Genomic DNA, 16,226 nt, shown 5'->3' on the forward strand with positions numbered 1-16,226 from the left:
AGCTTTCGGAGCTGAATCATTTTCTGAACGATAGAAATGAAGAAAAAGCGGAAGCCTGTGAAGAAGGGCTGGCTCCTTCCGGACCTCCAGAGTATCCGGCTCCTGGACCTAAAGCCCTTTCTACTGCATTTTGGGAATTGGAGTTCATCCCTGGTGCGTGGCGGGACGTGTAGTCCTTTCCCCTCCCCTCCTTTCCAACTCGTCTGCTTCAGAGGCCGCTCCGCTTCATCTTTCCCGTCAAGCCCCGCGCGAGCGCAGACTATTGATTGGCTGCGGGAAGCAGGCGGCTCTGCCGGCAGCGGTTACCCAGGGTTTCCGGTGCGAGACCAGAGCGGGCGAAGCCTTCAGGACGTCGGTGGTGGGGTCCGTACCCCGAAGGCTAGAGGGACAAGGCTATCAGTGGGTCTGTATTCCTCAGCGCTTTCGCCCAGTAGGGAGAATCACACAGATTCTACGCGAGGGCTCAGGCCGGGGGGGCAGGGCTGAGGTTTGTGCGCATGCGCGGGCGGCCGGAGGGCGGGCGGTGCCCGCGGTGGGAGGGCGCGCGGAGCGTAGGTGGCTGTGCGCGCGAAGGTGCGGGGGGGGGGGGGGTCCCACGTGGAACCCGGGAGGCGGGGGAGGGACCGGGAAGCGAGCGTTCCGCCACGTCAGTCACCGGCCGCGAGCCAATCCCAAGCTTAGCGGATTCTGAGGGGGCCGCATTGTGCCGGGAAGAGGCTGCAGGAAAAAGGAGGCCTTTCCTCCTCCGCTCGTGGAGCAGCTCCCCGAAAACCTGCCAGGGCACACCGGACTCCCCTGACCCGCCAGAGACCGGGAGAACCCTTGGTTCCCTCCGGGGAAGCCCGGCCAGTTTGTTTTAAGAAGCTTCGTGCATCCGGTATCGGGATTTCTTTTCCAGGCTGAGAATTTCGAAGTCTGGAAAACAGCGAGAGTGCTTGTTTCTATAGGATCTGCTGCTCACCTGACATTGCAAACCACAATGAAGAACCAAGACAAAAAGAATGGGGCTGCCAAACAATCAGGCAACACTTCCAACCCAAAAAGCAACCCGGGGCAAGCGGAAGCAGGAACAGGGGGAGGCCCGGGGCTGCCGAGCCAGTCGGCCTCTGCGACAGAAGCTGAAGGTTCCACCAGCCAGGCCCCGGGGAATACCGAGGGTGTGTGCCAGCTCTGCTTTTCCAGCGGCCAGGGGGAGGAGTTTGTGGTGCACCGGTCTAGCTCCTGGAGTTAGAGGGCCGTTTTTACCCAGAAAGAAGGAAATACAGAATGAGGGGACCACAGTGCTGAGTGTGAGATCCCCACCGTGTCCTAGGGATGACAGAATTAAATAGGGTGGCAGTCACCACTATTTAACACCAAACTGGAAGTCCAGATTAGAAACACCTCGTGCAACAGTGGGTAACTACTCTTTAGACTTGAGGCATTTCTGGAACTTTTTTAATATCGAGAAATTACTTTCCTGGGGAGGAGAAGGTGGTTGGCTAGACAATGAGGTCCTGCTACACACCATCTCTCCATGCTGGATGCTTTACCTACTTGGTTTCTTTTATACTCAAACATGGTTGGGTGGTCGTGGGAAATAGTCATGTCGTTTTATGGGTAAATAAACTGAGGCTCTACAAAATTAGGTGACAGTTAAACCAAACCAGTAAGTTGGGGCCTGAAAAACCTCTACCAGTGGTATAACCATCTTATTTCATGCTCTGCCCCTCATCCTCTCCTGCAGTAGTAGCACAAGCCAAAACTGCTCAGTCTGGGGCCCTCCGTGATGTCTCTGAGGAGCTGAGCCGCCAGCTGGAAGATATCCTGAGTACATACTGCGTGGACAACAATCAGGGTGGCCCAGGTGAGGATAGCGCACAGGGTGAGCCTGCTGAACTCGAAGATGCAGAGAAGTCCCGGACCTATGCCACAAGGAATGGGGAGCCTGAGCCAGAGACTCCAGTGGTCAATGGTGAGAAGGAGACCTCCAAGGGGGAGCCAGGCACAAACGAGATCCGGGCAAGCGATGAGATGGGAGACCGAGACCACCGAAGGTCACAGGAGAAGAAGAAAGCCAAGGGTCTGGGTGAGCAGAGGGCCACTACTTAACAAGGCGGATGAGGGGAGGGAGTTTGGACTTGACACTCCTTGAGCTGGCCTGCTCTGCTAGGATTCGCAGGAAACCCTGTTTCCCAGAGCAGTGTATCCCACTGGTTTAATAATCATAGCCAGGGCGTGGGGCTGGGGACAGAGATGTGTATGTTCACTGCACAATGGCTTCTGGCCTTGGGAGCAAGTGAGAACCAAAATCCAACCCGCTGTCTTGAGAAAACAGAAAGCAGGGGGCCTGGCAGACTCTTTCGCCAGCCAGCTAGCACCATTTCTAACCTGTGCAACCTTGAACGAGGCCTTTCTCCTCCCTGGTCCTTAGTTGCCACTTCTCTGCAGTAAGAGAAGTAGACTAGACCAGGGTTGAAAACTCAGATAAGCCAGGCTAGCCAAGAGAGTCATCCAAAGGGTTGACTGGTACTTGGTCCCAGCAAATCGATAGCATGCAAACCTGCAGGTTTAGTCTAAACAGCCTTCCTTTTTTTTTTTTTATTTTTTTTAGAAAAGCCAAAGTTACATTTATTTTTTTTTTTAGAAAAGCCAAAGTTACATGCAATTTCTAGATTTTTAACAGTTGGCAACTGATGTGCTAGGAGCCAAACAAAACCCATCTGTGGGTGGATTTGGCCTATGTGCCGGTGATTTGCAGTCTCCACGCTGATGATCTCTTCCCTCCCAGGGTTGCCACTTCAGAAGCCTGGTGCTGTGCCATGTATGTGGCCCTCTGGGGAAGGAAGAATGTGGCTCAGGCACAGGCAGTGGGTGAAGTCATTTGGGTAAGGGTGGAGGTAGGGGGCCAGTGCGTATTAAAGAATCAAAGTTAGGTGGTATTGTACCCATGCCTTAGTGCCTGCTCACCCACCCCGTCATACTAAGTTAAAGAAAGTTTTTTTGTTTGTTTGTTTCTAACTTTAGGGTTAAATATTGGAAGGTATGTTCATTTGAAAGTTCCCTGTTTGGCTACCTCTGTTGATACGTTCTAAAGGAGACTTACTCCTTTTTGCATTCTTCCTCTTACTGAAGGACCTTCCTTGCATTGAACAGTAGTGGTGAATTCACAGGTGGGACACTTAGTAAACCTGTTGGCAGAGCAGGCAGGGTTTCCCCCCCCCCCCCTCCCATTTCTGGTGCTCACCAGGGAGATTCCACAGAGATTCAGTCATTCATTTAGTGTGTTGTTGAGCATGTCCTCTGTGATGGGCACTAGGGGCAGCAGCGGGCTACAGTGATAGGCAGAATGAAGTTGTTCTCAGCCTTCAGGGAGCACACAGACCAGCAGGGAAGGCAGCCAGTTCAACAAGCAAATATAAACTATTGATAGGGGAGGACTATCTCAAGGTGGAAGAATATTGGCCCAGGCCTGGAAGGCACTCCCAGAGAAGGGGGTACGTGATACATGCCTTTGCTCCCTGTACTTTGCAGGAAAGGAGATTACATTACTGATGCAGACGTTGAACACGCTGAGTACCCCAGAGGAGAAGCTGGCAGCTCTGTGCAAGAAGTATGCTGAACTGGTCAGTTCTCCCCCTTCTCCTTGCACCATATCTGCCTTGGGAAGTCAGCACACCACCCAGCATGGGGTTGAGGGTACAAGGGCAGGTGGGTGGCTTGATTTCCATTCAACTGCTTTGAGCCTTTTCCTCATCTAACTCGAGGGTCAAGTCCCAGCCAGCCTCTTCCTGGCTGACAGTAAGAGGAGAAATTTCACATTCCATTGGTAGAGACCTAGCTGCTTGCCTGAGTCCCAGATACCATGTCACCCCTCCCCTGTGTTCTTCAGTATGCCTCTCCCCCAAATATGGAAATGCCCAGTGCCATCATCACACTTAATAGAATTAATCATGTAATATTCTCTTAACACCCAATCTATAGTTAAATTTCCCCAGTTTAAAAAAGTCAAGTTTGACCCAGTCAGACTCCAAAGGAGGTCCATGTATTATGTTGGGTTGTTATGACATTTTTTTCCCTCTTTACTCCAAAGCAGTTTTCATCTTATTGCCTTGCTCTTTTTCCTACAACATTGACTTATGGCAGATCAGTTGTCCTGTAGAGTACCCTCCTTTCTTGCTTTGTGGTGGCATTTCACTTGTCCGTTTACCTCCTTAAAGAGGAAGTTAGCTCTAGAAGCTTGATCCAAATCAGGTTCAAGTTTTTTGACAAGAGTTCTTTGTGGGTGGATCGCTGGAAAAACAGTGTAGTTGTTCCCCATCAGAGTTTGAATTAACAGATTCATCCACTGAAGGTTATTGCCTAATTACTTAATTTTAACTTCTGTCATTCCATTCACATTTAGTAGCTGGAATTCTCCTGTAAGGAACTTTTCTCATCTATAAAATGGGGGGAATCATACCTTCCCGATGGGTTATTATGATGCTTAAATAAAGCAAAGGATATGAAAAAGATACCACTGTTTCAGAATGATCCAGCCATGGAAAGATCAGTGGTGGCAGAAGAGGAGGAAGTGAGTTGCTAGAATGATGTTCTAGAGGAGATGAGAGGAGATGGGGTCCGTTGCACCAGGAGAGGGGTTCTCTGTGGTGAAAGGCAGGGCAGGGTCCTCATGACAAGAGGACAAGGTGTAGGTGGGCTGGCAGGTGTGGAGCTTGTGCGCCTGCTTCCCTGGTTGCTTCTGTGTCCTCAGGGGGATGGAAATGATCGTTTTAGCCGGGGCTGGGGAGATTTGAAGAGAAGGATGAAATAGTTGTCTATAAGAATGTGAATAATATGAGAAATGTAGTAGAGCTGCTAGGCAAACCAGGGGCAGTGGTGGGCGTGAATTTTAAAGTGAGATTCTTTAAGCAAGTGCTGCTTCAGGGTAAGCAGGGTAAGCTTCAGTGCCGGTTAAGCAGGAAGTTGATATGCTAGGTTTGGGATTTTTCTGGAGAAGAGGGACGAACGAATTGAGGGCTTAAGGAATCTAAGCTGGGTGAGAAGGTAGGTGATTATTTAAAGGAAAGTGGAAGGCCATAGCCAGCATGGCTCAGTGGGTTGGGCATCTTCCTGCAAAGCAAAAGGTCACCAGTTCGATTTCCGGTCTGGGAACGTGCCTGGGTTGTGGGCCAGGTCTCTGGTTCAGGGCTTGTAAGAAGCAACCCATCGATGTTTTTCTCCCTCTCTTTCTTGCCTCCCCATCCACCCCTTTCTGAAAAATAAATAAATGTTTAAAGAAAATGAAAATAAAGGCAAGTGAAACGTTGGTTGAGTCAGTGGATTAAAGGTCCATTAGGGCAGTAGATCTTTTGGGACCAGAGATAGTGATCCGAGCAGATGGGCTGGGAAGATAGGGGCGGTGCTGGCTTAGGGTGAGATCCTGGAGGTGAGTATGATTCTGGGAGCTGAGGCAGTGGCCGACTGGAATGTGGCTGGTCCGCATTCCCAGATGTGCTGTCAGCGTTAAATACGCATCGGGTTTAACAGACCTAAGGAAAAGGAAGGCTGTAAGATGTATCAAAATTTTTTACATTGATTACAACTTGAAATTATAATATTTAGATATTAAAGTTAATTTCACTTTTTACTTTTTTTAATGTGCCCACTAGGCAGCTATAATTGCACATTTGAGCCACATTCTGTCTACTGTACAGCACGAACAGGCTCACGGGAGATGGAGCTAAGCTGGGAGAGGATGAGGCCTAAGGGGAGGTTAAGGACTGTGAGGCCAGGTAGTCAGACGGATTGTCTGTTGATAATGAGTGAAAAGGCTGAGATGATAATAGGAGTCGTGTTGAGGAAAGAAATGGTGCACCAGTGCTAAAAGTCTTGGGGTCTGTTGAACACAGCTAGCAGGTGGTCTCATCCGAGGGCCTGAGTGTCTCCAGAGTTGGGGTATGTAATGGTCTGAGAGCCCTGAGAGCTTTGTCCCTGGGGTCAGGGCTGGGAGGAAAACGGAGTCTGCTGGCCTTGTCTCAGTGTCCATCTCTGTACCCTTGAGGTAAGGGGCCCTTTGATTATTGTGAGGAGCATGTGGAGCACCTCTGGAGTCAGGGGAGATGGTCAGGTCAGCTCAGGAGACCCTGGATAGCCATGGGGAGAGCCTTACTGGGCACTTACTTACCTGCCCTCCTGTCCCCAGCTGGAGGAGCACCGGAACTCTCAGAAGCAGATGAAGCTCCTGCAAAAGAAGCAGAGCCAGCTGGTACAGGAGAAGGACCACCTGCGCGGCGAGCACAGCAAGGCCATCCTGGCCCGTAGCAAGCTCGAAAGCCTATGCCGGGAGTTGCAGCGCCACAACCGTTCCCTCAAGGTAGGCTGCCTGGGCCCCACATCAGCTGGTTACCTTGATTTCCACTTATCTTTGGTGGCTTTCCTCTTAAAAACTAGCACAGGCTTTCAGTGCAGAAATAGGTTTCCCTAGTAATGCCCTACCTTAGCAAGAACTACTTAACCATATGATGTGTACTTGTATTAGGTAAGATAAAGGCTAAGGAGCAGCTCTGGCTGGTGTGGCTCAGTGGATTAAGTGCTGGCTTGCGAACCAAAAGATTGCTAGTTCGGTCCCTGGCCAGGGCACATGTCTGGGTCGAGAGCTGGGTCCTCAGTTGGGCAACAGAGCGATGTTTTTCTCCCACTCTTCTCCCTCCCTTCCCCTCTCTCTGAAAATAAATAAATAAAACCTTAAAAGGGGGGGCTAAGGAGCAAAGAGAACCCAAAGTGCAGGCCTTCAGGAGTTTTCTGTTCCATCACAGTCCCCAGGTAAGCTGGGGTCCAGCGCCAGCCCACAGCTCTTCTTCCAAAGTTGGCCAGTCAGGAATGTGGGTCCCTCAACCTGTTCTAGTGTGGGGTCACTCTGGTTAAAGCCTGGTCACTGCCATGATCTCCAGTTCATTTACGTGCATATATCCTTTTATATATTTCTCATACAATTTGGATCAGGAATATATGGTGTTCTGCAGCTTGCTTTCCTTGCCTTTTAAAACGTTACAATTTTAATACAAATTTGATGTAAGGGGTTCAAAGGTGACAGAAGCGCAACAAATCAAAATAATAGCCACCCACCGTCCCAAACCCCAGTGCCCAGCAGAAAGCACTGGAATGTAAACCTACTAATGTATAAGTTGAAGTGCAACCTTTTCACTTTCCTGTCTACAAATAAAATCTTACATAGTTTTTAAAATGAGAATATTGTCCATGTATTGTTCCATGTTCTCTGCTGTGTCCTCACTTGACACAATGCTTTCTCTCCCCATGTCAGTTTATATAGGGCTGGCCCATTCTTTTTAACAACACTGTTGTATGGATATATTATATTTCTTAAGTGTCCTAGTTTAGGTATTTTAGGTTGTTTTCATTTTCTGTATTAAATATGGAGAGCTACAGTGAAAGTTCTTGTTACATATGTGCCTGGCTAAGTATATAGATTTTAGCTATAGGATAAATCTCAGCAGTAAAGTGTCTGGGTCAAAGAGTGTACAAATTTTAAATTTTAATAGATTTCCCCAGGTTGCCTTCCCACTAACAGTGTCTGGGTGCCTATTCTGCACAGCCTCGTCAACCCTGGGTATTACTGAATCTTACCTACTTGGTTGCGGGTGGAGGGGGTCAAAGATGAAAGTGCGTTAAAATGTGACTACTTAATAGGTCCGGAAGAACAGGCTTTAGGAGATCCAAAGTTCTTTAGAAGGGCAGTTGTATGTCTGTCTGCATTTTTCTAGAGAGAGAGTGTCTCAGTGCACATCACCTGAGATACAGAAGGGTCCATTAGGAGCCCCATTGCATGACATCTTGGAGCCTGGCTACTCCTCACTTGAGAGCAGGGAGGGCTATTGACAGAGATCATTCTGGGCTAGTCAGGGGAGCCTTATAAGGCTGGGGGCTGGGGAGCAATAGATGATGGAGCAAGGGCTGAATTCTCTTCTCAGGAAGAAGGTGTGCAGCGGGCCCGGGAGGAGGAGGAGAAACGCAAGGAGGTGACCTCCCACTTCCAGGTGACACTGAATGACATTCAGCTGCAGATGGAGCAGCACAATGAGCGCAATTCCAAGCTGCGCCAGGAGAACATGGAGCTGGCTGAGAGGCTCAAGAAGCTGATTGAACAGTATGAGCTGCGAGAGGAGGTGAGGTGTGCGGACTGCCGCCATAGCCAGGGGAGTGGGAGGTTCTGGGTGTGTGGCGGGCGCTGGGACAGCGCTCTCCAGGCTTCCTTCCATTCTCCCGCTCTTCCTCCTCCTTCCTTGCGGGGGAGCAGTATTGTACATCCTTGTGTAGACAAGGAATTTAGGTCAGGAAAAGAGAGTGGCCCGCAGCCACAGGAGTACAGATCCACAGTGTCTGTCCTGAATGGTAGGGCCAAGTGTCTCGTAGAATTAGAACTGTTCTAGTGTCGGGATGGAGGTACGCTCATGTTCTCTGTATCACACAGCACAACCCCAGCCAGGCCTTACTTGTGGCAGCACCCCCAAATCAGACACATTAATGTTTATGCAATTTCAGAGTGCATGCACCTTGATCATAATTAGCTGTACAGAGGTACAGGTCAGGTTTGTCTGCCAACTTTTGACAATTTTAGTTTTCAGAATTGTTTCGATTTTGAAATCACAGGAGAGGAACAGGACCTGTGGTCAGTGGTCAACTCCAAAGGCTACATCCTCTTGATCTCTTGCTGCTCTGCTGCCCCTGTCCCCAGAAAGGGCAGGATGTCACTGCCTTGGCTGGCATTGGCTGCTTCTCAGGGCACTTGAATCGTTCTCTTTGGTCCCCACGTGACGATCACTGGTCTGTTCTGGGCCTCTGTTTCCTTGTCATGAAAAGGGAAACTGGCAGCTACCTTACAGCTCTGGACTAGGCCGCTGCTTAGGCCCTGGGGGTGTGGTGACAAATAGGTGATAAGTGGGCTAGGCAAGACCCTGCCTTCTTGTGCTCCCAGTCCAGTGTGGCAGTCACTGTGTGCAGGGCCTGGAGGGGCGTCCCCTGACCCACCCCGTCTTTTCCTATACTTTGTGCTCTGGGAACAAGGCTGCTTGTGATGCATTTGGTTTGAGAGGAGTTGGTCTGGTTCTTGTCCCTTAGCACTGAGAGACGTGGAGGTTTCCTGAGCCACCACGTAGAGAGGCACCTACTTCAAGAACCTGAGGACTCCCTTCCTCTCCTGCCACTGCCCACCCCCACTCACCCCAAGGCAAACAATAAGACTTGGGCCTGCCTGCAGAGGTAGACGTATAGCAGCCCAGGCCCTGTGCTCCTCATTTACACCCCACGCCCAGTCAGAATCAGGCCCTGCCGTCCTGCCCCCTCTGAGCCTCTGGACTTCAGATCACAGGCTACTGAAATTCATTGTGTCCCAAACTGGACACGTGCCCAAGCCACCTTCTCTTCTGATTCAAAACATACATAAAATCCCCACATCCCGCTTTTCAGTTGCTTTCACCTTTGAAGTAACACTCAGGTCCACCACCTTTGCCCTCTCTCTGTTCTCTCACCTTGTCCCAGTTCCCAGGGCTGCTCCTGTAGTTCGGACAGCCATTGCCCAAGATAGCAGGTCTTTGCCTATAGGTAGAGCAGAGCTCTGCCAGTGGAGCTGAGCTGTTGTGTCAGCAAGGGTGTCATTTTTGCCCTTTTTTCCCCACTTTCAAGGGAGTTAGGCTACAAAAGTGAGGGTTGTCAGCCGATGGATTGATCTTTCTTGGGACTAGCAATTTAAATATTTTTTGCTTGGCTTCCTGGGAGCTGATTTCATCCACAAACCCCTGTGCTCACCCAGGACTGACTCAGTGGAAGAGAAATAAAGTGAGGTTGGGAAGCAGACTCTCCAGGGACTTGGGGCCCTCACCCTGCGGTACACACGGGAGTCCAGCACATCGGATTGAGACGGAAGGCTGGGCGGGACATCTGCAGCCGCTGGGCCTCCCTGAGAAAGGGAGCTCCTGACAGGTGGACCCTCCCGCCATGCTTTCCTGCAGCATATCGACAAAGTCTTCAAACACAAGGACCTGCAGCAGCAGCTGGTGGACGCCAAGCTCCAGCAGGCCCAGGAGATGCTGAAGGAGGCAGAGGAGAGGCACCAGCGGGAGAAGGATTTTGTGAGGCTCAGGCCCTGGGACTGGGGGGTCTTGGAAGAGGTGGGCTGGGTTCTGACTTAGCTCATAGTCAAGTTTATATGGGAAAGGTTGCTGCCTGGCCAGATCAGGGCACTGCTTCCTCAGATACCAGTCAGAGCAGGAAGCCTCCGTGGGTTCTGATGTGTATGGCAACACGCACGCATGCATGCACACACCACAGAGTCTCTTGAGGCTTCTGACAGGGTCTGATGTCCTGTCTCGGAAATAGCTCCTCAAAGAGGCAGTGGAGTCCCAGAGAATGTGCGAGCTGATGAAGCAACAGGAGACCCACCTAAAGCAGCAGGTGAGACTGTGTATCCTGACCCTGTGCCCCCAAGTTCCCCTCACTGGGCCCCATCCTGGGGGAGCAAAACGGGACCCTCATTCTAGGACTGCCTTGATTGCTGTGTGACATTACTGAGTGTTTGTTCCCTCTGGACCCACCCAGCACCTGTGTGTTGGCTGGGTGAGCTCAAAGGACTTCATTCCTAGTCAAAAGTGTTGTGCTGCTTTTGAGGAGGTGGAGACAGATGGTGGTTTTTAATTCTATAAATTATACTTAATTCCAGAAAAAACATTTGAAAACAAACATAGGCTGGTACATCTCTCCACACCATGCCCCCCTCCTTTCTTAGAAAGTAAATAAAAACTTTACTCTTTTAAAAGAAAAAAAGGAAGGAAGGAAAGAAAGAAAGAAAAAGAGAAAACAAAACAAGAAAACAAACATAGAGGCAAAACATGTCACCCCAAATTCTCCTTTCTAGGCTTCTGTAAAGGAAGACGGTGTCTTAGTAGAACTGTTGGGTCAGAGGGCCAAGGGTGGGCCTGAGTCTGTTGATAGTGCCCACAGGGGAAGTTCGGTCTTACCTGTGGGCTTCTTTCTTACCCAGCTTGCCCTATACACGGAGAAGTTTGAAGAGTTCCAGAATACTCTTTCCAAAAGCAGTGAGGTGTTCACAACATTCAAACAGGAAATGGAAAAGGTAACACTGGCCCAGGCTGGGTGTGGCTACAGGGGCACAGACAGTGTCCTTCAGGATGGGGGACCTCACAGCCACCATGTGATTGGGGCCAAGGGAGGGGCGGAGGAGGGGTCACAGCCTTGGGCCCCTGTCAAGGAAGTGTTGGTGGTATGTGCACCTTCCAGGTTTTCCTGGAGGAGGGACTCTCATCATTTCCTGTTAGGAGCGGTGGACATTGAACTTGAGAGGTCCTGAGGTGGCACAGAAAGCACTGACTGTCCTGTAATGCCTTGCCTGCCCTCATGGGACCATTCCCCACCTTGGGGACACAGATACAGATAGTCTTGCACCCTGACCATTTCCTCTGTCTGTCACATAACCCAGATGACTAAGAAGATCAAGAAGCTGGAGAAAGAAACGACCATGTACCGGTCCCGGTGGGAGAGCAGCAACAAGGCCCTGCTGGAGATGGCTGAAGAGGTGAGCCGCGTGCACCCTGCAGCCAGGGGTGGGGGTTGCGGTCACCGAGTGTTGGGCTGTTTTCTGTAGTTCTAGGTGAGTGATGCAGCTAGCATGAGGTGGGGCCAGGTACATTTGTCCAGGTCTAGGGCGCGGCCAGCTTTCCCCAGGTGAGGCCAGTGACAAGCCTACGGTGGAAGCAAAAAAATAAACTGAAGAAGGGAATAAAGGAGCCGGGGAAACGAGGGGTGCCGATGATGCATGTAGTGTGTATGCAGTGGCCCTGGTCACTTGGCTTTGTGGCTTGGGATGTAGGAGAGTAACTCAGTGCTGGGGCAGCTACTGCGGCCAGACCTGCTGAATGTCTTCGATACGCCCTTTATTGAACCTTCCCTGCAGACCTGCAAGGTTGGTGTCAGTAGACAAGTTTAACAGATAAAGAGATAGATTCAAAAGCCAAATACTTTGCCAAGATCATTTGGTGGATAAATGGAGAAATACATTGTCTCTAAGCCATGCCCCTCCCCTACACCACACTGTCCTCAACTGACAGCTGGGTCTTGGCGTAAACCAGGGCTGTTTACTTGAAAGGAGCCAGCTTTGGACTCCAGTCTGTTCCCAGCGTTGTTAAAGTGTGAATGTTTTCTACCAAGTGGCAGTGTCAGGTGGAGGGTTGATGGCAGGCCCCCTTTTCTCCCTAGAAAACACTCCGGGACAAAGAGCTGGAGGGCCTGCAGGTGAAAATCCAGCGGCTGGAGAAGCTGTGCCGGGCGCTGCAGACAGAGCGCAATGACCTGAACAAGAGGGTCCAGGACCTGAGTGCTGGCGGTCAGGGCCCCCTCACCGACAACAGCCCTGAACAAAGGCCAGAGGCTGCCACTGCCTCCAAGGAGCAGGGTGGTGAGGGGTCCGGGGCCCAAGCACCTAGCTCCCCAGGAGCCACAGAAGCTCCTTGCTGCCCTGGAGCACCAAGCAGAGAAGCATCAGGCCAAACAGGGCCCCAGGAGCCCGCCTCCACCACCGCCTAGGGAGCCTGGCCCCGGGGGCATGCTGGGAAGGGTGTGAGCAACCCAGCCAGGCCTGTCCTGTGCAACGCTCCCACTGCTAAGCAGTTCAGTGCTGAGGCCCAGGGCACTCTGACCTCACTGGCATCTGACACTTTGCAGTTTTGAATTTTGTGGGTCAGTTTTACGTACATAGGACACGTGCAAGGCCTCATGCATTTATATCTGTAAGTGTAAAATAGGCTTGCATTGGAGGTGGGGTGTGTACAGATGAACACATGGCTCTTCTGTGAGCTGAAGAGTCTTAAAGTGGAGCTGTCATCTGTAGTTGCCTTCGCAGTGACCTGGCAGGACAAGTGACTTGAACATTTCCCTGCCTGAGTTGAGGCTCAGACCCCTCCCTCCCTGCCCTTCAGGGATCATAACAAGTGACACACCTAGGCCTTGGCCGTGTTTCTCTCGTTAGCGGGGCTTGGGCAGCTCTGGCTCTCCTAGCTCCCCTGGAAGCTCCTTTGCTGTTCTTAACCTGGAGGGGGTCCCCAGGCAGAACCTTGGCGGGGCACTCAGAGCTGGTGATCAAACCACTTTCCTGCCCAGGACAGGGACCTGGAGAACGTTTCTGTGCGGGATGGTGGGCTGGTAGGGAGCCCCCTGGGCACCTCTTCTCCTGCCCTGTGGCAGTGTCAGGACCAGGCCAATGATGCTTCTCAGTAGCCTTATCATTCACAGGTGCCTCTAGCCTGCACAAATGGTTGACAAGAGATCACCCAAAGGATTCTTTCTGAAGGTTTTTTGGTTTTTGTTTCTGTTGCACGTGGCAGTGTGTGTGTTGAGGACCTTTGGAGGGAGAAGTGCTCTATCAGTGGTGCCTGGGTTCCTGGCCTCTGGTGACCCCCACCCTCCCCACCCACCTGGCACCTCTGTCGTGTTGGTGCTTAGGTTTCCCATCTGATGGAATCAAACTGTAGCAAGAGAAAGGAAAGGGCTTCTGATGGTTTTACCACAAGCGTCCCTGTGGGTCTCAGTCCTGGAGGGCCATCGCCAGCTCCCACCACCGCTGTCTCCGTGCAGCAGTTGCTGAGCCCCAGGGGCCAGCTGTCCCGGCTGGCTCTGTGGGTCTGTTTCTGCTTCCTGCCCCCGCCCCAGTGTGCAGGCCTTGAGGTTTGCTCTGGTTCTGTTGTCCAAGGAATAAGATCTGAGGTGTGTCCTTGACACCCCACTTCTTGGGTGGGAGCCCCAGCTCCCGTCTGACAACCGATGGGTAAGAATGAGACTCAGCAATTGACTGAACCCCAGAAATCCACAAAATGGCTGCAGATATTTGTGTCAGTTCTCCCCCCCCCAAATCCCCACCCCTTCCATGTTACTCTGCACTCTGGAAGTTCTGCTGGTTGCACACTTGCCTTGGATATCACCCAGTCTCTGAATAGAGCAGTTTTCTGGAGCAGCATAGTGTTGGGTCAGGAAGCAAGGCTCTGCTGGGTTCGGGGTGCTACACCCCACCTCCATTTTCATACATGCCCTTTCACCTTCCACAACTAGCCCACTCTTTCAGCCCTCAAATCCCTCATAAAGTAGGTTCGTGAAGAGTGTTAAGTACTCCTAAACCATGTTCTGGCTTAGACCAGAGACCGCAAATGCAAGGTACACCATTTCTTCTCTGCCCCCATAGTAGTGCCACTAACCTGCTGTGGAGTATTTCCCGCTCATTCCTGGTATTTCCTCATTTCTGATGGTTTGCTCAGCAGCCAGTATAAGTGCTGAGACCTGTTTACCATCCCTGGCTAAGATACTGCTCTCCTGTGGAGAGAGAAGTGTTTCCTAAGGTCTTCTTCCCCTCTGAAATGCCTGTGTCTAGAATGGTCCCTGCCCATGCCTCTTCCTGTTCCAGTAAGGCTCCGTCCCCCGGCCTCTGCCAGGCTGAGGTGCACAAGAGCCACAGCCCCATATGGGGTTTGCTGAGCTATGGAAGAGGCAGAAGCTCCCTCCTGCCCCCTTTCAAGATCAGGTAGGCCTGCGGTGGCCCACGTGATTCCCTGCCTATTTCAGCTACCTCTTAAAGCCTGTGGGGGTTAGTGGGGCAGGGGCTGTTGGAGCCCAGGGTGGTGGGGTGGGAACTCAGCACAGCAGCCCTCTGAAACCAAGTCTGGCTTTGCGGAGCCACAGTGAGCAAGGCAGCCCCACCTGGGCTTCCCAGGTCAGAAATAATAGGCCTCAGGCAGGATAGATAGCACCTTTGCTCTCAGCTCTGGGCATCCTGGCCAGGCATGGGTGGGGACCCCATTCCTCTAACGCCATTGACCAAATCTTAATCACTACAGCTGCTCTGCTTGCTCTGCTTTCCAAAGTCAGCCCAGGTACCTGGGTGCTACCCATGCCAGCCAGGAGCCTGGGCCAGATGCAGGGGAGGTGGCCTCTCTGAAGGCCAGTGCCTTCCTCACTGGGGTGGGTCCCATGCACATGACCTCAGTTTTAGGACCAAGAGCTGTACTGGTTTCTTAGACTTCTAGCTTTTCCTCCAGGGGCCCACAGCAGGTGAGGCTCACGGTCCAGAGCCCTTGGCTCTGCTGAGTGATTTGTGTTGAGCACCGTGTCGGCTGAGAGGTCCATGTGCACCAGATTCTGAGAGAGGTCGCAGCACTTTTTTTTTTTTAATTTGTGTTTGTATTCTGTGAGGTTTTTGGACCACAGGCCAGGCTCAGGCACTTTTCTGTAAGAGAATGTTATGTCTGTGAAGATGGTTATGTTCCCTCTTCCACCCCATCATGGTGGCCCTGCTGAGGGCTGACCAAGAGGCCAGTGGGGCTGCCCTGGTGTCTGTCGGGAAGGGCTGAGGCCCGCCCAGCTGATTCTCCAGCTGCTGCCTAGCCTTCCCACCGTGCACAGCACAGAGGGTCACCCTGGGGACAGCCAGGCACCTGCCTGGGGGAGGGGTGCTGCCATCTGTCCCTATAACTGCTTCCCTCCTGGCCCAACTTGACCTCCCAGATTTGTTTGAAGCTGTGCTGACAGCTTTTTTTTTTTTTTTGTCTCATTTTGTCTCATATTCACAACAGCCAGGGATTTGATTTTGATGTATTTTAAACCACATTAAATAAAAAAGTCTGTTGCCTTATTGTTTCTCTCCTGACTTTTGTGGCCATTTGGTGCTTCTGGATCCATCCAGTCATCACTGATTTGTTGGACCTGCTGCCAGGCCTCTGGCTGTGCCACATCTGCCGACCTGCCCTCCCTCCCTGCAGCCCAGGGTTCCCTGGAGCCGCCTGAGTGGAGCCCTCAGCAAAGTTGGCATGTCACTCAAGTATGTAGGAGCACCAGAGGCCAGAGGTGATTTTTACTCAGTCAAAACTTGTCCCTGCCCCCTGAGGGCTCACAGGCTGGTGAGGGAAAAGGAGCTTTGAGATGTAGAAAGGACGGTGGGAGCAGAGGATGGGGGCCCTGTACCTTTCAGCAAGGGAGTAAGTGTGGATACGTGGAAGGGCCTGTGGCCTAAAGGGCAGGTGGAAGTGTAATAACTTCCTTTAGTTAGTAACTGGTCCACCTAGTAATGCAGGTGCACTGGAGCGTGGTGGAGGTGATGAGGCAGGGGCCAGATAAATCACCAAGAGCCTAAGTGCCAGGTGAAGAAATACGGGCTAGATCCAGAGGGCAGAGGGACAGGTAAGGTCCAGGAGGAA

The 16,226-nt window shown here is 51.6% G+C and overlaps 1 protein-coding gene across 3 annotated transcripts; it reads left to right on the top strand.

Annotated features, from left to right (window-relative positions):
• Positions 1-259: 259 nt before the first annotated feature.
• Positions 260-14,936, top strand: TXLNA (taxilin alpha). 3 transcript variants are annotated; one of them, XM_036025694.1, is made up of 11 exons: positions 260-403; positions 899-1,157; positions 1,727-2,068; positions 3,514-3,605; positions 6,164-6,334; positions 7,950-8,144; positions 9,987-10,106; positions 10,354-10,428; positions 11,015-11,107; positions 11,471-11,566; positions 12,247-14,936. In XM_036025694.1, the coding sequence occupies exons 2-11, from the start codon at positions 980-982 to the stop codon at positions 12,571-12,573; spliced, it is 1,689 nt and encodes a 562-aa protein (XP_035881587.1). In that variant the 5' UTR covers positions 260-403; positions 899-979; the 3' UTR covers positions 12,574-14,936. The 3 variants fall into 3 exon arrangements, with proteins under 3 accessions (XP_035881587.1, XP_028367370.1, XP_035881588.1); XM_028511569.2 differs by having other exon boundaries at positions 948-1,157; XM_036025695.1 differs by lacking the exon at positions 260-403 and having other exon boundaries at positions 627-1,157; positions 1,730-2,068.
• The last annotated feature ends 1,290 nt before the right edge of the window (positions 14,937-16,226 follow it).

Source organism: Phyllostomus discolor, chromosome 5 (assembly GCF_004126475.2).
Source record: "Phyllostomus discolor isolate MPI-MPIP mPhyDis1 chromosome 5, mPhyDis1.pri.v3, whole genome shotgun sequence".
In the NCBI taxonomy this organism is placed as follows: domain Eukaryota; kingdom Metazoa; phylum Chordata; class Mammalia; order Chiroptera; family Phyllostomidae; genus Phyllostomus; species Phyllostomus discolor.

Excerpts from the sequence above, each read along its gene's own strand:
- TXLNA (XM_036025694.1), top strand. The coding sequence starts at position 980 with ATGAAGAACCAAGACAAAAAGAATGGGGCTGCCAAACAATCAGGCAAC. Across the intron at positions 10,107-10,353 it reads ACCAGCGGGAGAAGGATTTT|CTCCTCAAAGAGGCAGTGGA; the intron begins GTGAGGCTCAGG and ends TCTCGGAAATAG. Across the intron at positions 11,567-12,246 it reads TGCTGGAGATGGCTGAAGAG|AAAACACTCCGGGACAAAGA; the intron begins GTGAGCCGCGTG and ends TTTTCTCCCTAG.